The sequence below is a fragment of the Bubalus bubalis genome, chromosome 1 (genome assembly GCF_019923935.1).
Source record: "Bubalus bubalis isolate 160015118507 breed Murrah chromosome 1, NDDB_SH_1, whole genome shotgun sequence".
NCBI lineage: Eukaryota > Metazoa > Chordata > Mammalia > Artiodactyla > Bovidae > Bubalus > Bubalus bubalis.
Window position 1 is genome coordinate 114,814,787 of NC_059157.1, and position 24,968 is coordinate 114,839,754.

The 24,968-nt window shown below is 46.6% G+C and overlaps 1 protein-coding gene across 3 annotated transcripts in view; it reads right to left on the bottom strand.

Moving 5' to 3' along the window:
- HEG1 (heart development protein with EGF like domains 1) overlaps positions 1 to 24,968 on the bottom strand; it is an 83,827-nt gene that overhangs the window by 9,855 nt on the left and 49,004 nt on the right. For 2 of the 3 annotated variants that reach the window (XM_025267106.3, XM_044942652.2), the window contains exons 12-16: positions 24,671 to 24,831; positions 19,858 to 19,992; positions 13,515 to 13,557; positions 13,343 to 13,380; positions 2,729 to 2,816 (exon numbers count right to left, since the gene is read on the bottom strand). In XM_025267106.3, the coding sequence (XP_025122891.3) occupies positions 2,729 to 2,816; positions 13,343 to 13,380; positions 13,515 to 13,557; positions 19,858 to 19,992; positions 24,671 to 24,831 (465 nt within the window). The remainder of the gene's footprint in view (positions 1 to 2,728; positions 2,817 to 13,342; positions 13,381 to 13,514; positions 13,558 to 19,857; positions 19,993 to 24,670; positions 24,832 to 24,968) is intronic. The other variant, XM_044942658.2, reaches the window with a different exon arrangement.

Below are 24,968 nucleotides of genomic sequence, written 5' to 3' on the forward strand. Positions count from 1 at the left end.
CAGATCAGACAGTAAGATAACCTGGAGTTTCCTCCCTCCACCTCACTTTGCTGTAAACGAACTTTCTAGGGAAGACACCACATCATTCAGAATCTTAAAATGTCCAGCATGGGCCTTAGGTGCTGTCTCTTTTTACAAGCTGAGAACTGATGTGCCTTTGTGCTGCTCCCTGAGGGGTGGAGCATCCGGTCTCAAACAATGCCTCAATGATTCACAACGACCTTCTCCCAGGGACCAACAGTCACAAACTTTCCCCAGATGGCTGTATTACCTGACAGGGTGCTTAGTAGACAGGTGGCTTCTATGCCCTGCAGAACTCAAGGTCTGTCTCTCTATCTCCTAGTCTCACACCCAGAACTTTATTTCTACTCATGCGGTTTCTCTTGGATGCTTTGATGGCAACTTTGTAAACGACAGGTCAAGACTGAACCCTGAAGCCTGCGTCCCTGGATGGGAGCAGTTGGCCCTCTGCAGCCTTCCTGGAGATAGAGATTATCTTAAAATGCCCTTTGGGTCAATGGTCAAAAAGATAATTTGCTACTTTTGTAGGTCCCCTCCATCAGACATGTCAGGGTAATTCCTGCCATTTATTACCATCTAAACCAAAGATTTGAGTTTTCCTTTAAATGAATAACCACAGAGAAGGGAACTGACTCCTTTTTCTTCCTTTTCCATTCAAAACCCAGTCCCACTGCTATCCACGAAGCCTAGAGTCAAGCTTACTACTGTCTGCTTATCTACATGCCTGCCACTTCTCCATTGCTAAATATTCAGGCAACCCCTTTCATCTTTGTTCACTTCTTAATTTTCCCACTTAAAGTGTAAAAGTCAATGGCTGTTGGTATCCTCAGGGTTACGCAGCCATCGGTTGTGCAAGTTTAGAACAATTTCATCACCCCAGAAATATACCCCACACTCTTAAGCCGTTCCTCCCCAATTCTTCCCCTGCCCATCCAGCCCTAGGCAACTGCCACTCTACTTTGCCTCTCTTGGATTTGCCTATTCTGGACATTCAAATAAATGGAATCATACAGGTGTGGTCTTTTGTGACTGGCTTAATTCACACAGCACACTATTCTCAAGGTTTATCCGTGTTCTAGTGTGATTCAGTATTTCATTCCTTTTTATGGCAAACAACACTCCAATGTATGGATATATCACGTTTATCTATCCATCAGATAGATAGACACTGGGTTACTTTCACCTTTTGGCTATCATGAACAACTCCGCTATGAAAACTTATGCACACGTTTCTGTGTGAATACCTGTTTTTATCTCTTTTGATACAAGAGTGGACATGCTGGGTGGAACGACAACTCTGCTTGACGTTCTGAGGAACTGCGACTTTTTCAAAGCGGCTACACCACTGTACGTTTTCACCAGAGGTGTATGAGTGTTCTACTTTCCCCACGTTCTCACCAACACTTGTTATTTTCTGGTTTCTGTTTGTTTTAGTAACCATCTCAGTGTTTGTGAAGTTGTATCTGATGCCGTCGGTTTTGATTGCATTTCCCTGCTAAAGACATTGAGCATGCTTCCGTAGGTTTATTGGGTATTTGCATATCTTCTTTACAGAAATGACAATTCAAGTTCTCTGCCCATTTTTAACTTGGTTGCCTTTGATAGGGACAGAGTAAAGGAACAAAATAGGTGATGAAATAGTTAATCCCACTAAGGGATCATGAGTAAAGAAAAAAGTATGGGAGACCCCCTATAAGTTAATGATCACTCCAGAAAGCAGGTTTGCTTAACCACAAAACCAAGCTGCCTTGCTTTGAAACAAAACCATGCCACACAAGCACAAGACATGCCCCAAAACAATAAAACAATGGTAAAACAAGACCCACATCCTGCCCAGTAAGGTCAGTAAGTTAATGATTCCCAAGACGTGTTCCCCTGTGCACACTAAAAACAAAAATACAGGGAAAAGAAAACATTATGCTCAAACCTGAGATGGTTTACCATTTTTAGCAGAGGTTACCACCCTTCTGCTAACTTAAACAGTGCCATGATAGTCCTGGCTTGATCAAGCAGGAATAAGAAAACTCCCCGCGTGACAGGGAGAAGGAGCTGATGATGGAAGCTTGACATCTGCTCAACAATGGCTGTCTCCCCTGCCCCATTCTTCTTTTGATTATAAAACTATGGCCCACTAAGTTCTTAGTGCAGCACCCTCCTGCCCACCTGCTTGTAAACCTCAAAAGCATCCTGTTCTCATAAATCACTTTTCATCCATCACTTTGCTGAATTCTTTCTGCACCAAGACAGAAGAACCTACACTCTACTAAGTCCCAAAATGTGTTCTGTGGTTCCATCTTTTTATTACCGTTGTAAGGATTCCTTATATATTCTAGATACAAGTCTTTTATTAGGCATATGATTTGCAAATATTTTCTCCTCTTCTGTATGTTGTCTTTTTTCACTTTCTTAACAGTGTTCTTTGAAGCGAAGAAGTTTTAATTTTGATGAAGTCCAATCCCTTTTCTTCTTTTGCTTGTGCTTCAGAATATTCTTTTTTTTTTTTTAAGTGAAAATCCCATTTGCTGTCCTTTTCTTTCCCCAGTGGCACTATCTATCATGAGTTTCCCTTTTCCCTTTTTTTAATGGTTCAGTCACACAATAGGATTTAATACTGTAAACCACCCCACACATTCTTTTAAAAGGGTAAAAAATTGACCCTGGCTTAGCACAGGCAAAGAGAATTAGACTGTGGACTCTTGGCACTCACCTGCAACAGGTAACAATCAGTGCGATGCCCAGGATGAGTAGAAGCCCACCTCCTGCAGCCGCGATCACCACAGTGATAAGCTGATAGGCTAAACAGGTTTAAAAAGGAGAAAAGTGGATTGGGAGCAGACAAAGAATGAACAAAGGAATGCCCCCAAATGGTCCCGTTCCCCACCCCACGGCTACCCCATGCCTCAGCTGGTGACCATTTTTCATTTTCTGGGCCCCCAGCAAAACCTACTTGGGCCAGTTCTGCAATTTCTCCATCGAAGAGGGAGCAGAATGAGCCAACCCAAAATATGTCTCTTTGGTATATTTATTATTTTGAGCTGATATTTTGCAGCACTGGAGAAGGTCTAAAACTGAGTATTATTAATAGTTACCCTTTTGTAAGGGAAATGTACATTAGAAAGAGACTTGTACCAGGAAGAAAGCTAGTATCAGAGAGAACTTTTTCACCTGAGTGACTTATCTGCTTGACAAACAACCTTTGTTTCCCAAACATTTCCTCTTCTCACTTTCCTATAAACTGCACTTTCCCCTTTGAAACCCTAGACACCTGGCCTTTTCTTCAGCTCAGGAGGGTATGTGAGCCTCAATCATCTGGTTGCCTTTTGAGTTTCACATCTTTGTGGGATCCCCATGTGTATTCACAGAATTAAAATAGTTTTTTCTCCTGTTACTCTGGCTTTTAATGGGGGTAGGGATGTCTCAGCCAAGAATCTGGAAGGGTAGAGGGAAAATGACTTTTCCTCCCCTAAACTATTTTGAGAAGAGTTCCCCATTCTTAGCCCCTCCTAGAACAGGGGCTCCCAGATTCTACCTGCAGACCAGCCTGATGACATTATTACCAATCCACAATCAGATGAGAAAAATTAGAGATGTATGCATGTATTTTTCAAAACCTAAACTTCTTTGGTTTTTTTTCTTAGTTTTAATACTTCCTAAAATTTGGTCCTTCTTACTTTTTTCCCTCACTTAATTTAGATGCATTTTTTAATGTGTAAATTATGCCTCCAGTAAAGCTGGTTTCTAAAAAGTAATTGGGGAAAAAAGATAATATTTTCTTGGTTACTTCCCATTCTTTGGAGTTTTTTGAAGTTTTGAATTGATGGTGATATAAAAAATTTTAAATACGGTTTTAGGCTCTTACTTGGTAAAATAAAAAGAAGACAATTTTTTTGATTCCACAATTTTATAAGCATCACTGCATAACCCTGGATAGGAACTAGATAGTCTCAACACACACATATGCACACACACACACTGAATTTAATTATCAGAAATTAGCAGTCATATAAATAAGCACTTATCATGTATAATAAACAATATAAATTTTAATTAATTGATTTCATACCTGTGTATTTCTGGGAAAATAATATTTTCAATATAATCTATTAAATATTCAGGTTGTTTTTTGCTGTGGAAATATAATTGTGCTTTCAGGCTGTAAGGTCCAGTATGAAAAAAAAGAGCCAATAACCAGATTTTCTATAGTAAATTAGGATGAAACCATGCTCTCTAGGTATTTAGGTAATACCTAAAGTCAAAGGATAATGCATAGAGGTGACAATGGGCAGATTGTGAGAGAGGAGCAAATACAAGAGCAACACAAATACCCCCAACCATTCACCTGTCTTTTCCTGAAATAACTAGCACAGAAACCTGATTACTATGAAAAATCATCAGTATTAAGATACCCAGGAAACAAAGTCAAACCAAGAAATGAGTTAATTCTCTCCCTCACCTCCTGACACATGTAGTCAAGCTTCATTTTTTAAAAGTGAGGACAAAAGACAAACCTCACGCATGTGTCGACTTCTCTTTATCCCCACCAACACAAGCCTAGGCCCCCCTGGCCCTTGACCAGACAAATGTAAACACCTCCCAACTCATGTTTCTGTGCCCAGTGTTGCCCACTCAAGTAAAAAACCAAACCTAACCACGGCATTTCCCCGCCTCAAAACACCTAGAGTGGCACTCTTTGTTTCCAAGCAGAGACCCAAGGCTAGTTCCTGCTCTGCTTATCCCTCCACACCAAGTTCATGTTTTCTCACTTCCGGCAAAACAAACACGCATTTGTCTTGGCAGTGACCCTTGCAGGTGGCTGCGATTGTGGCAGGTTCCCCTCTGAAACAAGCACCCTAAAAGCCCCCTTTGTGTCTGAAAAGAGACAAAGACAGTGGAGACCAGTGCTTCCCAAACCATCCATGGTCAAGGGCCAGTTTTTTTGGCTCATGCTTTTGGATATTATTTTTAAATGAAGAAAATAAAGTCTCATTTGTTCCTTTGTCTTTTCCCCTGGGCACCGGCTATCATGAACTTCTTTCTCTCCTTTTTTTTTTTTAAAGAGTCTGCTGCTGCTGCTGCTGCTAAGTCACTTCAGTTGTGTCCGACTCTGTGCGACCCCATAGACGGCAGCCCACCAGGCCCCGCCATCCCTGGGATTCTCCAGGCAAGAACACTGGAGTGGGTTGCCATTTCCTTCTCCAATGCATGAAAGTGAAGAGTGAAAGTGAAGTCGCTCAGTCGTGTCTGACTCTTAGTGACCCCATGGACTGCAGCCTACCAGGCTCCTCCGTCCATGGGATTTTCCAGGCAAGAGTGCTGGAGTGGGGTGCCATCTCCTTCTCCTGCAGACCAATACTAAAATACAACGAGGCTCTTCACTTTACAAAGGATCCCATGCTTGGGTGTCACAGCCACGCTCCTGTAAAGGATTCTAAGTGCTTACTTTCTGTTTCTGTACCGTCATGTTACTGTCTTGTCTCCATTCACAGCCCCCCACACGTTGAGGGGTGCTGTGTTATGAGGTGGTTTTATATGACTTCAGGTCCCCTTGATTGTGACAAAAATGAAGTTGCTTTTAAGAATGAAGCTATTGGGGAGCTCCCTGGAGGTCCAGTGGTTAGCACTCTGTGCTCTGACTGCCAGGGCCCAAGTTCAATCTCTGGTTGGGGAACTAAGACCCTGCAAGGCATGCGGCATGCCAAAACAAAACAACAAAAGAATGAAGTTATTGTTTTGCTATAAAAGTGAAAACATGCTTCAGGATGTCATCACCCACATCTATGGCTGCCCACAGCACTTAATGGCACAGCTGGGAGCTTATCAATAGGAACCTATGAAGGAGCACCACGAGTGAGGGAACATAAATTCTACACACTCAAGAGTTTGTGAGGACTCTCTAAGAGCATCCAGTCTGGAGGAGGCTATCCCTTGCTGATCTAAACAGCTTTCTGAAGACCCCGGGACACCAGTTCCTCCCACCTCCCAAGGTAAAGGAGACTCTTCTACCAGCAATGCTGGAAGTCGTGCAGCAGTTTAGTCCCATGAAGATCATCTTGCTTGTCAACACAAGTGTCTTGGTTCCCTAGAAATCTGCTCTGGAAACAAGAACTCTGGCTTTTGTGCTGACAACTGGAGATAGCTGAACCGTCTCTCCTGAGAACCCACTTGTTGAAAGGAAACCGCAGTTAAATTTAGACTTTACTCCTTTCATCTCCCCTTTCCTGGAACAACAGTGTAATTAATAAATATGTCATTAGTTTGGACTGTTATTTCCTTATTGACTAAGAAACATTATCCTGTATGCTATAGGCCAGTGCTTCTCTAACTCTTCCTGTCCATCTGAATCACCCAGAGGATATGTTAAATCTCAGATGCCTGGTCCCCACCCCAAGAGATTGGATTCAGCAGGTCTGGGCAAGGTCCAAGAAGTTGTATCTCTGGTAAGCTTCTTGGGGATGGAGATGCCATCAACCTGCAGGCCAGACCTTGGGTGGCACTGGCTTAAATTATGCAGGAGAGGAAAGAACACAGGACTGAAAGCCAGAAGACCTCTGTGCATGCGAGCTCAGAGAAAGCATCTGGGAGGACTCACAAAAATGTTCAGACATCAGTGCCACCTTGGGTACTGATGGACTGGTACTTCCTTCATGTTTTTCTGCTTCCCAAACTTTATTCATGTCTTTATATATACATGTAGACACACACAACCTTCTCTAAATCTAGAAATTATATGTGTATATGTGTACATATATAATTTACTTTATACATTTTTTAAAAAGTCATTTGATGTTCTCTGGCAGCTATTTCGCTGGAAGCTTGTAATAAGCTTGTAGACAATGTAGTCACAGATCTTTTTTCTCATGTTGCTGTTGTTCGGTCGCTAAGTCATGTCCAATTCTTTGTGACCCCATGGACTGCAGCATGCCAGGCTTCCCTGTCCTCCATCCACTATCTCCCGGAGCTTACTCAAACTCATGTCTATTGAGTTGGTGACGCTATCTAGCCATCTCATCCTTTGCTGCCCTCTTCTTTTTGCCTTCAATTTTTACCAGCATCAGGGTCTTTTCTAATGAGTCGGCTCTTCACATCAGGTGGCCAAAGTATTGGAGCTTCAGCATCAGTCCTTCCAATTAATATTTAGGGTTTGTTTCCTTTAGGATTGACTAGTTTGATCTCCTTGCTGTCCAAGGAACTCTCAAGAATCTTCTCTAGTACTTTTTTTTCATACCTGCAGTCAAGTCAGCTCATGAACTACAACTTATCTTTCACATTTAAGGACTGATTTAGATTTACGATGAGGTCACACAATGATTACAGTGCATGGGATTTATATCAATGCCTACTATAATGTTCACTAATCCTGTAGGTTCCCTGAATGTTCAGGTCAGAGTGAAGGTCATGGGTATTGTCTTAGGGTGGTCTGTTCTATCCTTCCTCCTTTGAAGAGATCCTGCAGAATGATGACCCTGGAATTCTTTGTTTTCCTTTGTCTTCCACATTTGTTGACATTTCTTTATTCTTCTTATGGCTTGATCATAGGTTGCTGTTTTTGTCATTGCTGTTGCCATTTTTCATTAAACCAACCCACTCTGGGCCTTAGTCTTTCCTATAAGCCATATTTGTCCTTGCTTATATGGTTATTTGGAATCTATGGGACTGCCTGCTTAGCCAACCCCCTACTGGGAACTATCTACTCCCTTCCACATGCAGGGTTCAGTGGGGCAGTCATGCTTGTACTTTAACACCATCCCAAGCCACAAAAGTTTGGTCTGGGAGTAAACACAAGATCCCAACTGGATCAATTAGTTCCTCCCAGGAATCTCATTTTGGAAGACAGAACCTTTTATTTAAAAATGACCAAGGGAAAAAAAAAAAAAAAAATGACCAAGGTACTGACACACACTTGAAGCTGTCTGCTGAGCCTATTTTCCATCGTGAGGCAGCAAGTTTGCGCACAGACCCACAGTAAGAGCCAAGACAGAGATGAAGGTGGCTCCATGTTAACATGTGCTCTGGAAAGAAGGTGCCAACCTCCTCTGCTGAGACTCCCCACAACTTCCTGATTCTTGCCACTCCTGAAGCTGGAATTTCATGATTTCCAATAATCCATCTTCATTGTTCAAGCTAGCTACATTTATTTACCCCAGAAGAATCTTAGTCAATTGTGATACTGATTTATAAGAAATAATTTTTATCTGTTCCCCATCCTTGTTCCAGGCATAGCTCCTAAAACTCTAGGAATTTCCTAAGCTTGCAGAGCAATGGTGTCTTTTCTTACATTAGTGACATCTGGATAGCCCTTAGGTAACCCTTGGATGGATGTTTGCTACCAGGGAAACCAATTTGTGATTAGCCCATTAGAACTTTCAATCCTATCCCCAAACTCCTGGGAAGGAAGAGGGGCTAGAGACTGAATTCAGTCACTAATGGCCAGTGATTTAATCAACTGTGTCTGTGTAATGAAGCCTCCCATAAAATCCCAAAAGGACAGGGTTCAGAGAACTTCAGGTTGGTGAAGGTTGGGAAATGAGGGGAGGATGGGAGGGCCGGGAGAGGGCACAACATTCCCGGCCCTTCCCCTAACTTGGCCCTGTACATCTCTTCCATCCAGCTGTTCAGGAATTCTCTCCTTTTATAATAAGCTGAAAAGTGAAAGTCACTCAGTCATGTCTGACTCTTTGCGACCCCATGGACTGTCCATGGAATTCTCCGGTATTTGCCAGAATACTGGAGTGGGTAGCCTTTCCTTTTTCTAGGGGAATCTTCCCAACCCAGGGATCGAACCCAGGTCTCCTACATTGCAGGTGGATTGTTTACCAGCTGAGCCACAAGGGAAGCCCAAGAATACTTGAGTGGGGAGCCTATCGCTTCTCCAGCAGATCTTCCCAACCCGGGAATCGAACTGGGGTCTCCTGCATTGCAGCCGGCTTCTTTACCAACTGAGCTATCAGGGAAGCCAACAGCTCAGAACTCAAACCAGTGGAAATGCTACGTGTGGCAGGAGTCACTCATAACACACTGCTCAGGAGGAGGAAGAGATCATTAGTTATCCAGCAGAAAGCTTGAAGTCTCGTGCATCTCTTAATAAGCTGGCATCTAGTAAAATGTTTCCTGAGTTCTGTGAGCCAGTACAGAAAATCAATGGGCCCTAGGGAGGAGGTCACTGGAACCTCTGATCTACAGCCAGTTGGTCAGAAGCACAGGTGACAACCTGGATGAGGGACTGGGGTCTGCTGGGGAGGGGCGTGGGGTGGGAAAGTCAGCATACCCAGCCCTTAAGCTGTGGGACGTACCTGGAAACAGTGTCAGAACTGAGATAACTGGCTTAGTGATGTGGAAAAAAATACATCTGAATTGATGTCAGAACTGTACCAACCTATATGCCTTCCTTTAAAATTAGGCTTCATTACAGACCTTTCTAGGCGGCCACATTCGTTTCATCTTAAAATTCATTTAGTTCTCCCACTTGCCCCCCCACTGTGTTCATTAGTGATGTGTGGTTAGAGTTCTGCCATTTAAATCTTTCCACTCCTCTTACACCATCTCTCCTTTAGAACTCTATTCACAATGTTCTTTTTTTTTCCTTTTGAAATTTCCCTTTCTCGCATCTGCAGACTGTAAGTGTGGCCATAACACACAAGAGTCGGGAGAGTTGCAATCCCCTCTTCCAGGGCTGCTTCCTTGCAGCTCTGACACCAAGTGAGAGGTTTACTGTTAGCCGCATGAGACTTCCAGCTGCCTGCTGGATAACTAATGAGCTCTTCCTCCTTCTGAGCAGTGTGTTACAAGTGACTCCTGCTGACACGTAGTGTTTCCACTGGTTTGAGCTCTGAGCCCAATGTAACTACAAGGTGAAGACTTCATACACCTGCCACCAGACTGTGGGTTGAGGTGGAAAGACAAGGCAGAAAGATCTTTAAGCTGAATGTTTGGTTTCAATGGAAGAGGAAGAAGATGCCAAGACATGTGGGAAACAGACTCCACATCCTCCTGGCTGCTCAGGGAGCCTGGCAGGGAAGGAGTCTCCACTGGAGAGATGAGGGGTATTGGAATGGAAAGGGTGCCTTACGAAAGGATGTGTCGCAGATAAGGAGGAGGGATGGATTAAAATGTCTGCAGCCAGAAAAAGGTAATCTAGGAAAATTATCTGATGATGTTCTATCCTTACCAAGTGACAGAGACCACAAACAGAAGAATGGCAATACAGAGAAAAAAAAAGATTTTAAGTTGAAAATAAGAGGGGATGGTTAAGTAAATTATGATATATACAGAGTAGAATTTAACAGAACTATCTAAAGTCACCTTATAAATTTATGCCAAGGAAAACACTGCACAGTTTACTAAGTTCAAAGGCAGGTTACAAAACAGTATCTTCTGTGAGATCCAATCTCTGTTAAAAAGACACACATACAAACCTCTGGTATACTGCTTCCTAAACTGTGAGATGTATGCAAATCTGCCTATTCACTGAATCCAGGAGTCTGGTTAAAATTCTGATTCTAATTCAGTAGGTCCAAAGTGAAGAGGTTTGAAATCCTGCATTTCTAACAAGGTCCTGGGTGCTGTTGGTGGTCCTATCCACCACTCGTCATAGCAGGGATATACAGCCGGGTATTAGCAGTGAGGTTTAATCGGTGATGAGACTTTAGTTTTCTTCTTCCCTTGTATCTGTCTGCTAATTCATTTGGATTACAGAAGGAAAATTAATGTACAAGTATTTTTTTTATGTTATGAAAAGAAAAAATTCACCTACTTTAAAAAGAGAAAAACAGGTGAAGCAAACTATGTGGTCATGAGAGAGAGAATAAAATTGCGAGAGGAGCCTCTATAAAATTCATGCAAAGAAGGAAATGTGCATGCCTGAGGAAGGCTGGGAGGGGGACAAGGGGAAGTGAGGACACTCTGACATCAGCTCTGTAAGAATTCTAGAGCCACAGGACAGCGGTTCAAGAAAACAGAATTGCTGGGATCTGTGGTAGAAACACATACTTTACATGGAAAGGAAACTAAAAGGTGAGCAGTGATTAGACAGGTGCAGCCCTGCCCTGCCCGGCGCGGGAGGCCTTGCCGCACCGGGCAGGTGCACACGGGGACTAAGGGATGTGAGAGGAGAGCTTGCTCTGCCCTCTCCGGTCTGAAGGATGTTCTCTATGAGGAGCGACAAGTGAAATCTGGGCGCAACTAGAAAGCTAATAGGCTGCAGAAAGGCAGGTCAGAGGCTATGCCTAAAGCCAGAATACAGTAGAGCTGGGTGATTCCCAGGAACGAGGTGTGAGGGAGCCACAGGGCCACCTGCGTGGTTGGACAGAGCAGGGCGCCCTATCTCACAGGGCTTGGGCAGCAGAGCACGTGTCCCCAGAAGGCTGCAGAGAGCAGCGTTTCTTTTCTACAAAAGGTCCAGGCTGAGTCAGACCGCCAAGAAGGCATTTAAACTGTCTTTGGTGGTGACAGCAGAAGTGACAGGGGTGGGTGGTTATCTCTGCTATTTGGCACAAAACACCAGGTGACAAGTCACAGACCTCACAAGGCATTAGCTATCAGCATAGGTGGGGATGAAATTCAGGTGCTCCGATTCCTTAACCCACACCAGGGCTGATCGGAGATGGCATGTGCCATTTATTATCAGTGACTATTAATTGCTTTGTGACACTGACATGCAAATAGATGTCAAAGTCATAAAGTGGTATTCACGCCATCAGAGTTTACCAGAGTCTCCGACAAAACGTGGCAGAGAGCTAGCCATCCAGGCCAGAGTCTGCCCTCTGCTGGAAATGACTGTGATGACTCGGATAAAAGGGAGGAAAAGGAAATCTCAGGAACAGAGAGATCCTGCTACTTCCAAGACCCCACCCACATCATGCGGAGACATAGGAACTCACAGAACGGTCAGTGGATGTAGCGTACATCATCTCCACATACGTGGTGTTTAATGATCTCTGAAGAGCAAATCACTAACTGCCATCAAGAGCAACATGCTGCTCCCTTCTCTTTCAACGCTTTTGAGGGTTTTTCACTGATCCATTTTTGCTCTTCCAGTCACAGAGAAATAGGAAGCATTTTCTAGTGAAACGTAGTCAGGGAGCTGTTTGACTACAAGCGAGTGAGAAGTACTGGCTTATCCTACGAGGGGCTGAGGAGCCCCAGGAGGACAGGCAGGGGGTTCCTGCTCCTGGCTCAGCCCCAGCTGGCTACATCTCCCCACGCATGGTCGTGTCTCACTCACACTCTTATTAAACTGAGTAGGTCTATGATATCGAGCTATAAGAAAGATCTGCCTAGTCTTCACCCTCCTCCCCTGTTTCTTGCATGAGAGCTTTAAAAACACTCGGAATTTATGACTGATGGGGTAAGAGTAGCATCTCTTGTTAAATAAAGTCATGTCTACTTGTGGGAGAGTAAACTTAAGACTATGGACTGCTGGAAGATTCTATAGAATGAGGGACAAAGCTATCCTAAAATGCTGACTGTTATCATTCCTTCTTCATCCTATATCCTAGAATTTCTTTCAGTAGTTTTGAGGGTCACTTTAACTTCTTAGGTCTCAGGATAAGAAAATGTCAGTGAAAGCAATCTGAAATGAATCCCGACTGCTCTTCTTAGAGAAGTAAATTGAGTGTAAAACATGCCACATGCATGGTCAGTGCCCCTCGACCATTGTACTCCAGGGGCACAGACGTCAGCTAAGATCAGGGGCCTCCCCAGTCTGCGTCCAGCCATGACCCCCGTCCTGACGACACTGGTCTAAATGGCCCCACGCTCTCTGTCCTCACTGTCTCCCGACTTGAGTTTCTTGATCAAAAATGCCTTCCTGCTCTAAGACTTGCTAGTTCTACAGAGGCTACTGACTAGAGTCTAAATTCTCAGGCTCTATCAAAACCCCCAAGAATCTGATCCTCACATACTCTGCCAACCTAATCCTTCACTCTCTACCTTCCTCTGTCCCAGCCACAGCTACTTACACACTGCGCCCCAGAATCACAGGCCCAGGCTGGCCTGAGACCTTTGTTCAGGTTGTCCCCTCTGCCTGGATTCCTTCTCCCTCCATACCAGTCACTGCCGGGCTTCTTCCAGTTCCAGCCCCTCTAAGAAGTACCCAGGAGGCTCTTCTATTCTCCTGGGGGTGGTCCCTCCCTCCCAGCCTCATTTATTGACTGATACTCCTCTGTCCGGCTATCTAGGAAATTTATCTAGGTAAATAAATAAATGTTTACCTCCCCTACAAACCCCCACCCTGGTGAGCACTCTGCTCTCCAGGGTGAGGGCAGGGGACAGACATATGTCACCAGCCCTGCCCACATGGAGCTCAGGACGCCCGCATACTTACGGTTTCCACAGTTGAGACCACCAAGGCCGAATGGGCAACTGCGAGTTGACAGGAAAAAAAAGAACAAGAATTAGTTTCAAATATCAGAAGAAATTACTGAGGCAATTTACCTACATAACTTCTAAATAAGGTTTGGAACAAATTCGTCAGAATAAATGAACATGCTGCCTACCTCATACAGGTTTCATTTTCAAGCCTATATCCATCTTCACAGGCTGAAATAGAAAACGAAAATCCATGATCGTGTCTGCTTATCTTGGCCCAACTAATGGTTAATAAAACCAGCCACCCTAAAGTTCACAAGAATATTCTAGAACCAAAAGGCTACAAAATAGCTTTGTTGTAGGTTATTTAGTTGCTGAGTCATGTCTGACTACAACCCTATGGACTGTATGCCAGGCTCCTCTGTCCATGAGATTTTCACAGGCAATAATACTGGAGTGGGTTGCCATTTCCTTATCCAGAGGATCTTCCTGACCCAGGGACTGAACCTGTGTCTCCTGCATTGGCAGGTGGATTCTTCACCACACAGCCACCTGGGAAGCCCACAAATAACTTTAGAATTATCTAAAACCTGGCCTAAATACTGTTGCCAGCTCAATCTTTAATTTCATCAAAAAGACCCCCAAAACTTAACCTCTTAGTGATTCTAGCTTCTCAGCTATAAAAAAAAAGGGATAATAATAATTTTTTTATAGTGTCTTGGAGGGGTTAAGGAAAATAAGGCATGCAAATGACTTACCACAGGACCTAGCATGCAGTAACCACTAACTGTAATTGTAATTATTATCTAACATTGCAATTATTTTTGGAAGTTCTCTGTGGTCCCTGAGTAACTTCCTTCCATAAACACAAAGATAAATGCCTCACCGTCTTTAAGTCAAACCTCCTTTAACCTGCCGTTGGCTCCGTTAGCGCCCTTCCATCAGGAAGTGAGAAAGCCATGGTCCATTGTCAGTTTCCTAAGAGAATGCTCACCCTGTGGTCTGTGTAGTGGATTCTGGACATACCTAGCTGAGCCCTAATCAGCACATCACACAAGACTATAGCTTTGAACCCTCTGGCACTGCGGCTTATAGACCACTGCTTCACTGAAGGCTGTGGGCTAGCCATTCCCCTGCATCAGCAGTTCCTGCACTGATCTGATCACGGAACATTTTCAGCACTACAATAAGCTGATAGAACATCACGAGCTGTAACGTGTGCTTGGATGAAAGTAGATAATAAAAAATAGCCTCTCAGATAAATTCACTGCTGCAAGGAATGACAGAATTTGACTCATGGTTGATGTATGATATACGCTGCACACAAGAATCACAGTTAAGTAAAGGTGCATAGCACAGAGCAGTAATCTCTAGACAGACAGCGCACACACTGATGGCAACGTTTGAGTGCCAGCAGCACGTGGCTCAAAGGCTGCAGGCCCCACAGATTGCGAGATCGCTCACAGACTTCCCTTCAAGAATCGGTGCATCCTAACATTTAACTACATGGGCTTCCCAGGTGGTGCTAGTGGTAAAGAACCTGCCTGCCAATGCAGGAGACATAAAAGACTAGGGTTCGACTCCTGGATCGGGAAGATCCCCTGGAGAAGTACAAGGCAACCCACTCCAGTATTCTTGCCTGGAGAATCCCATGGACAGAGGAACTTGGTGGGGCTACAGTCCACAGGGTCCCAAAGAGTCGGACATGACTGAAGCGACTTGGCACGCACACATGTAGACGTGCTTGATGTTGTTCTATTTTTCACTGTTAGACACTAAATGATTCTGCTGCTGCTGCTGCTAAATCGCGTCAGTCATGTCCAACTCTGTGCAACCCCAGAGACGGCAGCCCACCAGGCTCCCCTGTCCCTGGGATTCTCCAGGCAAGAACACTGGAGTGGGTTGCCATTTCCTTCTCCAATGCATGAAGTGAAAAGTGAAAGTGAAGTCGCTCAGTCATGTCCGACTCCTAGCAACCCCATGGACTGCAGCCTACCAGGCTCCTCCATCCATGGGATTTTCCAGGCAAGTGTACTGGAGTGGGGTGCCATTGTGTTCTCCACTAAATGATTCTAGCATCTATTTTATTGTCATAGACTATTGACATATCACTAGAGTCTTACAGAATGGTGTGGGAAATATTGTTCTAAATAACCTAAATTCTCTCACAGCAGATCATGAGAGCTGTGAGCCTGCACTGCACTGTTTCAGCTCCCCTGGATTCACTTCTCCTGAGCTACACTTGCTTTATTAAAGGCAATCTATTAGTAGCAGCAGCCCCAGGCATGGCCTAGGGTATTTATCACAGGCTATCATGGATCATATTGCCACAATACCACTCAGTAACCTCGTGATGTGGACTTCCATAGAAACTTCTCTTGGGTCCCAGGATCTAGAAAAATGGGGATGGTCCTAAAGAACTATTCTTTATTTTATGGTTACTATTTCCCGCCCTGCCCCCCCCCCCCCCCCCCAAATCATGTTTCTCTCTTTGCCTTAGCGTCCTGGATGCTCAGAACTTGAGTGAGTGCCTATCTTCACCAAACAAGTGAGAACTTAGGGTATATCTTTTTGTATGTTCACGTTCCTTCTAGCCTCAACAAAGTAGTCATTATATTTCTCCTTCAACCTTATATACCTTTTAAATTAATCTCATTTTATTACAGTGAATTTTCATTAGGTGCTTCAAATCATTTTTGCAACAAGGTAGAGTATGATCATTGGAGAAGGCAATGGCACCCCACTCCAATGCTCTTGCCTGGAAAATCCCATGGATGGAGGAGCCTGGTAGGCTGCAGTCCATGGGGTCGCTGAGGGTCGGACATGACTGAGCGACTTCCCTTTCCCTTTTCACTTTCCTACACTGGAGAAGAAAATGGCAACCCACTCCAGTGTTCTTGCCTGGAGGTCCCAGGGACGGGGAGCCTGGTGGGCTGCTGTCTGTGGGGTCACACAGAGTTAGACACGACTGAAGTGACTTAGCAGCAGCAGCAGCAGGGTATGATCATACCCCATTTCAGGAAGGAGGAACCAGGCCCCGCTCCCAAATCTTTGATGACTTTGAGTAGGCCTCACGTAGGGGTGGGTGGGTGTGGCTGTGGGTGTGTTGCTCAGTTGTGTCTGACTCTTTGCAACCCCATAGACTACAGCCCACCAGACTCCTCAGTCCAAGGAATTCTTCAGGCAGGAATACTGGAGTGGGCAGCCATTCTCTTTTCTAGAGCATCTTCCCCACCCAGGGATCAAACCCGAGTCTCTTATGTCTTCTGGATTTCAGGCAGATTCTTTACCATCTGAGCCACCAGGGAAGCCCTTACTCAGGTGGACCTTCTCTAAGGAACAAGCAGAGCACTCCTGTCTCCCTGGAGTAGAAGTGCCGTGCCTGGCAGTCCCCACACTACAGCTGGGTCATGGGAGCAGGGAAAGCTGCCCTTGGGTGACCCTTGGCTCTGACTGCAGGGCAGCCACACAGGGACTGGAGGTGCCCGTGACTCATCCCCACCCATCTCAGCCCCAAGGCAGGTTGATGTCACACTAGTTTGTTCTGTTCTGAACATTTCTTCCTGGAAAAGTTTTTACATCAGCTCTACCCACCCAACCCTCATTTGCTGGGTAGGAGCTTTCCACACCGTGGCTGTCATCCACCCAGATGTAAGGGCCTTGTGTTGTCCTGTCTGTGAGCTGATGGGCTGGGCTGTTTTCACGTAGCTTCAGAAGTGGCCTGGCTTCCTGGTATAATGATATTTCCTTAGTTCAGATGGGCCCATTCAGTCATTCATCAAAGACCGACTGCTACCATGGGCCTGGTACCATGGGTTACCATGGGCTGCTCTCAGGCTCTGGGAGGGAAGCCTTGTCACAGGGCACTCCGATGGGCCTGAGGACCCAGGTCCTCATCTCCATACCCTAGAGTGACCCTGACCCACACAGCACTGAAGATGAAATCAATGTGGCAGTATTCATATATGCCCGAAGTGGGCTCCCCCTATTGATATGAACATAAGCACATTCAGGCCTTCTGGCCTTTTAACATAAAATCAGTACATGGTAGAGTCTTTAGGCTCTTTTGCTCCCTTGCAGGAAACCAAATCAAGACCTGCCAACCTTGTCCTATCGTATTTGCTGCCTATCATCCATTTGTTTCTTCAACAGATGTTTGTGGAACCCCACAATGTACAAACACATTCTACAGACAGCCACCCACTTCCTTGGTGGCTCAGACAGGAATGAATCTGTCTGCAATGCAAGAGATCTGGGTTCGATCCCTGGGTTGGGAAGATCCCCTGGAGAAGGGAAAGGCTGCTCACTCCAGTATTCTTGCCTGGAGAATCCCATGGAGGCGTGCTGAGCAGCGCTGTGAACTTCACACATCAGCCTAGACCTCACTGTGAAGTATCAGTAACTTAGCAGTGTTCGACTCTTTGAGACCCCATGGACTGTAGCCTGCCAGGCTCCTCTGTCCAAGTATCTGCAGTCTAGTCAGAGGAAGAGACTTGCTAATGGGTGGTTGGGATCCATCAGGACGTCTGCATGATGGAAGGAAGCTACAAGACATCTATCGGAAGGACACCTACTTTAATTTTACATGAGGCTTTGAAAGTCTGGTAAAGACATTTTATGTGAGATAGTAGGAAGTGTGTGTATGTGTGTACAACAAAAAACAATATGCAGTTGCTAATATGCAACTGTTAATTGTAGAGATTTAGAAAACACACACCCACATGCCTTTATCCTCGGTTTACACCAGGGATTTACCCACATTTGAGGTGTCCTAACGAGTACTCCTTTTAACCATCCCTGTGCTCCAGCACCAGTGGCCAGAAGATGTCACTGTAACCCCTCAGAACCCAGCCACAGGTCTGCGGCCCAAGGAGCTCCAGGATCCATTCATGGAGCCCTGATTGTCACGAATGAAAATCTAACCAACAGGATGCCGCAGAAACCAGGCTAAGTAGGGCCTTGGCCGTAAGCCCAAAAGTTAACCACGGCTTCCTTATTCCGATTCTTGGGTCACTACTTAATACACATAATGTTGCTGGTGCCTGTGTCCCTGCGAATGGTAAATCTTCGGCAGCTCTGCTATTGCTAACGCTAGTCTGTAAGCGACACAATTAGGAAATTGTGGACTTGCCAAGAGAGATAAATCACTTAGGCCAGTCAGAAGCAGAGGTGGCGGGGCTACTCTTGAGACCACCTGAAATTGCACAGGCCCTGTGTACAGAAGCCACCACTCCTCGGCCCCAGCACACGTGGATGTCAGCAGAGGTCCCCTGCCCGCCCGAAGTGGGCTCAGTGCCCCAGTTAAGACAGGCCAGGAGCACTCTGCATGAAACCAGGTAAGAAGGAACTAGGAAGCAGCATCTCCACATCAGAGTGGTAGACTGGCGGGGTGCTGAGCAGTGCCGTGAGCGGCAGCATCAGGCCCGCTGCCCCAGCGTGGGCCCCCTCTCCGAACCCCGCTCAGGGCTGCATGCAGAGCCGAGAAGCTGCACTTTTCAAGTGCCTAAGTCAGAGGGTCCGAAGCTCAGGATGCAGCACTGCCCTGAGATGCATTTTTATCCTCTCCTCTAACAGGAGGTCCTGACGGAAAAAAGTGGCATGCCACCTTTCCCTAGGACACCGTTTTCACTCAGATTCCAGTACATCTGTCACTGGCAGGTGTTGACTGAGCAGGAAAACTGGGCCACACACGTTCTCATGTGATGCGAGGCCCAAGGCTACATGACACCTTTATGTTGCCAGTCTTCCTGTGACTGTGAACTGCAGCAGGCTTTTATAAGTCAGAGTATCCAGTGCTCTGGATTTTAATTCATTTTATTTTAAAGCAGTATTCGTGCACTGTATTCACTGAACAGCCCATGTATGAAACTGGATGAATTTAATCCTCACCCAAAGGTTAGCAGAATCAGGTTTCTGACATAAAATCTTTTAAACCAGAACCCACTGGTTCAATAATAACCTGGGTAAAACACAAGAGCAAATGCTGATGGCTTACAAAGTACTTCCATAACCACTGCCTTTTCAGTTCCTAGAATATCTGATGAAGTCTCACTGCACCCACTGCACAGAAGAGGGAACTCGGGCTCAGCGAAGCAAAGTGACTTGCCCAAGAGAGGACGGGCAGGCAGAAGAGGGTTCTGACTCAGGTCTCCCAAGCTGCCAGCTACTGCTAAAGGGTACACCCCTGCCTTCATGCTGGTATTTCCATTTTAAAAGATTAGCAGACAATAGAATAAAGCTTTAGGAATTAAAACAGTAATTTTTCTAACTTCCTTTAAGTAGGAAAAAAAAGAAAAGGCCTGGCCACCCCAGGCATTCCATTCTCTTTTCTTTTCCTTTGAATCTGATTGGCCAGACTAGTGCGCACCAGTCAGAGATAATGCTATTATTCCAAGGAGATAACAAATTCAACCTTGCTGGGAGCCAAACAACCAGGACCAGTTACCCCCAGATTAGAACAGTCACCCCCAGAGCAGAGAGAAGCCCCTCCCCACCATCCCTCGGGCCCCAGGGCCCCAGACCTGCCGCTACCTCGACAGGAGTGGTCCATCTTGTTGAACTGGAAGTAACCAGACTTGCACTGGCACAGTGCGACCCCGTCCAAATCGGTGCAGATGGAGGTCTCCTTGTCACACTCTGGAGTCTTCCGCTTGCACAAGCTGCCCGCTGAAATGGAAAAACAAGACAGTGAAGCAAAACAAAACCTCCTCCATGTCAAACACTTAGATGCATGAACTTTCTATTTCAAGGGGCTCAGAGAACAGTTTCCAAAAGAGCCTGCGTGAAGTGCACTCCTCTCAGGGGGCCCTTCTGCACTTCTTCCACTCCTTCCCCGAGGCTGGCCCAGCCTGTTACTAAAAGTTTACACAGCATGCCACAGGGAGAAAGCAAACCCAGAAGAAAGGGGGTGGCATCCCCAACTCCAGCGTCCCCTGCAAACACAGCCCCCAAAAGGTGGGGTCCTCTGCACCTTCTCACTCAAGGGCTGCACTGGAGAACCAACCCAAACCCAGAAAGCATGCCCCTGTCCTCTCAGGGAAGAAGACCTGTCTCAGCCCACTGCTGCCGAGCAGACTCGAGAAGAGGAGTGGAATGTAATCTGGGTATCTGTGCTCCGTCACTGTCCGCCTCCCCTGTGCCTGGGGCTGGCTTGGCTCTGGGTGGCCAGCGCCTGGTGGGACTGGTCCACACTCAGGCTTGACACACACATGCTGAAGGTGGCACTCGACAACCAACCGGTTACCGGGCCGAGAGGGCGCTCACCCTTCCCTGCTCTGCCTCCCTCACTTCAGCCTCAGTTCTTCCATGTGTGCATATCCACCTGGCTTTGTCCAGCCCTGGGCATGTGGGCCATGCTCATTTCAAGGATGACAAAGAACTCTTTCATGATCATCAAAGAGCATTCACTGAGGCGCGTGTGGCCCTCTGAGATTGCACACAGTGAATCCTCGCTTGGGCTGTATATGGCAGGCCCTCTGTGAGGCTGTAAACAGCAAGCTCTCTGTGAGGCTGTAAACAGCAGGCCCTCTCAGAGGTGTAAACAGCAGGCCCTCTGTGAGGCTGTAAACAGCAGGCCCTCTCAGAGGCTGTATACAGCAGGCCCTCTGTGAGGCTGTAAACAGCAAGCTCTCTGTGAGGCTGTAAACAGCAGGCCCTCTCAGAGGTGTAAACAGCAGGCCCTCTGTGAGGCTGTATACAGCAGGCCCTCTCAGAGGTTGTAAACAGCAGGCTCTCTCAGAGGTGTAAACAGCAGGCCCTCTCAGAGGCTGTATACAGCAGGCCCTCTCAGAGGTTGTAAACAGCAGGCTCTCTCAGAGGTGTAAACAGCAGGCCCTCTCAGAGGCTGTATACAGCAGGCCCTCTCAGAGGCTGTAAATAGCAGGCCCTCTGTGAGGCTGTATACAGCAGGCCCTCTCAGAGGTGTAAACAGCAGGCCCTCTGTGAGGCTGTATACAGCAGGCCCTCTCAGAGGCTGTAAACATCAGACCCTCTCAGAGGCTATAAACAGCAGGCCCTCTGTGAGGCTGTAAACAGCAGGCCCTCTCAGAGGCTGTAAACAGCAGGCCCTCTGTGAGGCTGTATACAGCAGGCCCTCTCAGAGGCTGTACACAGCAGGCCCTCTCAGAGGCTGTACACAGCAGGCCCTCTCAGAGGTGTAAACAGCAGGCCCTCTCAGAGGCTGTACACAGCAGGCCCTCTGAGAGGCTGTACACAGCAGGCCCTCTGTGAGGCTGTGCACAGTGAACCCTCTCTCGGGTTGAATGGGTTGTATACAGCAGGCCCTCACGAGGCACTAACCAGCAGGCCCTTTCTGAGGTTGTACACAGTGGACACAGTGAGGGTGCTTTTACCATCTAAGATAGGTCTGAACAAAAAAACACACATAATTGGGATTTACAGACAACAGAACAGAAACATAAATCAAGGGATAGTGGAGAGTATCTTATTTACACCATTTACAGACTGACGTACACCGCCATTTTTGGTGGGTGTGAACAAGTTCAGGGTGGGGACAGAGCTGAGCAAGGGCCACGGGTGCACACCGGGCAGTGAGGTTTGGGTCCCCTTCTCCCACCTGAAGGACACCACCACCTGATGCAAAAACCCAAACCAGGTGCCTGCTCTTCATGCGGCAAAACTGCGCCCCCTCCCAACCTCAGGCAGGCTCGTGTGACCCTGGACACCCCCCAGGGACCCCGGCATCCACCCCCTTGTCTGAGTCCTGAGAGCTGGGGGCCTATGGGTGGCTTGCTCACAGGGAGGTTAGCTTAGGACACAGCTTCAGCTCTCGGTGCTGAATTTCCTGTCTTTATCAGTGGAAGCTGGTGTGCTAAATCAGAACCCTATTTGTGTGTGTGATAGAATTTCCTTTGTTTATTGTAAAAGGTTTGTATTTAAGGCAGAAAAATGAAAAATGGAAAATCTCACCAAGCAAACTGTGAAGCTGGCACAGAGGGCGTACGAAAAGGCCACAATCTCTCATCTAAACTTTTTGAAGTCTTAACATAAAGAAATACCTCCAGCACAAAAGGCCGTCCAGGCCGGTACTAGTTTGTGCAGCAGCCAGTCTGAGCTGCCTGGGCTGATTAGATATTTTCTGGAAGCCAATGTCATGTTTTCCCTCTGCCCTGCCCGCAAAGCCCGCCTGCAGGCAAATACCACTTGCCTTGCTGAAGCGACTCTGCCCTCAATCGAAGCAGATTCCCTCGAAGGCAGGGGAAGCTGGCCCTGGCTTTGTGACAGAGGGGTTGCTGTCCTCCAGATTTTTAATATTTTGTCATCAATCCATCAAATAGAACCACATATAATGAAGTTTTCATTTTAGCCTGGCGATGTGATTTTTCTGCATCCACAATTCCCATGGTCCTTCCTGGGCATAACATCCGCCAAACAGACAATGAGAACTGATGTAAATCTAAGGCTGGGGCACTCCTCTGGGGGGTTTCCAAGGACTCGAAACCTCTGGAGAGATGAGAGCTACAGTTCTTTGAAAGGCGAGGAAGTAGATGTTTTGTGAATTGAAAGGGAAAATCCCACCCGTCCAATGGCAGCATCCAGGGTAGCCCACGGCCTCTCATATGCTGGGAACAACCAGATGTCAAAACCTGACTGCTTCTGCTCATCCAGCCCGACTCTCTAGCACTCAGAGAGGTGAATGAGACACCAAACACAGGCTGGCAAAACCTGGAGAAGCCCTGGGAGGGCAAACAGAGAAGGGAGGCCGGGTTCAGCCAGGAGGCACGGCTGTCTTTGATCTCAGGGGCTCGGAAAGCAGAGTCAAAGAACAGGCACCAGCCCCTGTGTGGGCAGAAATATATGGGAAATCTCTATATCTTCCTCTCAATTTTTCTATGAAACTAACACTGCTCTAAATATTTTTTAAAGTCTTTAAAAAATAAAAAGCATGGGACTTTGGCAAGGAAGCAAGGGAAGACAGGAGCTTTCCCATGAGCAGCTGGAAGAAGGAGGGCCACAGCATGAGCAGGGCAGCCACCGGCAGGGCCTTACAAACCCAAATATCTGGCCACTTGATTGGCAAGACATGAAATGTGTTCACTAAGGACAAAGCAGTAACCTGATACAATGTTGACCATGCAGAACACACAGCATATGTGTTTTATGAACTGAAAGGTGCCCTTTCCCCTTTCTGGGAAGGAAAAAGCAGGACCTTTGCATCACTGGCAAAAAAAAGAAAGCCCAATCAAAGAGTTCCTGCCTCAAAAGGTAGAGCACAGTATGAGAGGGCAGGAACTTTTTAGCTAATTCCCCAATGAAGCTGAATGATAGCAACTTCAACTCCAGAATGTTGGGCTCTTTCCTTTTTCCTTCAAGTGAATAACTAGCCCTGAAATGGGCCAAAGCTCTAGCATTTATCCCAGAACAAAAGGTGAGCTCCCAGCTCTACAGAGCGCAGTCCACAAGGAGGGCTTTTAGGACCAGCTCTTACAAAGCTCTGGCCCACCGGGAAGGTCTGGGATCTGCTCACAGACAGAGCGCCAAACCTGCTACCTACAGTTGAGCATCTGGGCACCAGATGGGGAGGCTGACTCTGACTCTGCGTCCCTCACCAGTCCTGTGTGTAGTAAAATGAGCCAACCAGAGCCAGCTCAGACCACTTACGAGACGCAGCGGGGGCAGGCCCCCCTGCATGAGGAAGCACTTTTGATTCCAGCAGAATTTTCCCATCCCAGAGGCAAAACCTCCCTTCCAAGACCCAAATTTGCCTTCCAAACTTGTTCCTAATCCCTTTATTCATCTGTTTCACACCAGATGCTCTGTAGAAGCTAACAGATAAAGAACAAGAAAAGAGAAATCTCGGACAGCACCATGAGCTGTCTGGCCTCTAATCTTCATCTTGTGTCTGTGCATTTAGAATCTGCAAACAAATACACAGGAGGATGGGAGACACTGCACGTGCTGTATTTACCTAACGGCAGGTCATGATGACGGTTTCGGGCCATTGACAAGTGTTGTACATTCTGTGTGTGAATTCTACCTCCCCAGAGGGAGGGAGCCTTTCAAGGGAAAGAAGAGTGATTTCTGCTTCATTACATCTGCTCCTATATCCCTTCCAATACCAACGCTGTAGAGGAGAAACAGAAACAGCATGCCAAGGACTGGGAGACTTCAAGGCTGTGTGTACAGGATTGTGTGTGTGTGTGGGGGGGGGGGCACATATTACACAAAGATATACACACACAAAGCCCTTGTGCTTGATGCCCATTTCAAAGACAGGCCAGCTCTATGACAAGTTTCTTGGACCTGCACCCAGAAGGCCTTACACTTCTACCCTAGGTCTGTGCCTAACTGGATGGGGGGTCCTCCCAGAGGGCCCCTCTCTTACCTCTAAAGATCCGCCTCTGAGACCCCAAAAGCTGGCAGACCTCCGCAGAGGCCCAGCAGGAGTTGACGCATTTCTGCATCCTGTCGGCCAGGTCGAACAGCGTCACGTTGGAGGCCAGGGAAAAGGTGGCTTGCAGTGACATCACCACAACACTGGACTCCCTACAGGCAAAGTATGCATGTTTTAATCGTCCTAAACTGATATATGGGTCCCAGGATTTTTGGAAAATGAGTGTCCTCCCCATTCTCCAGTGAGGGCCTGGCAGAGCATGAAGGTTCTGTGACCTTGGCCTGGGATC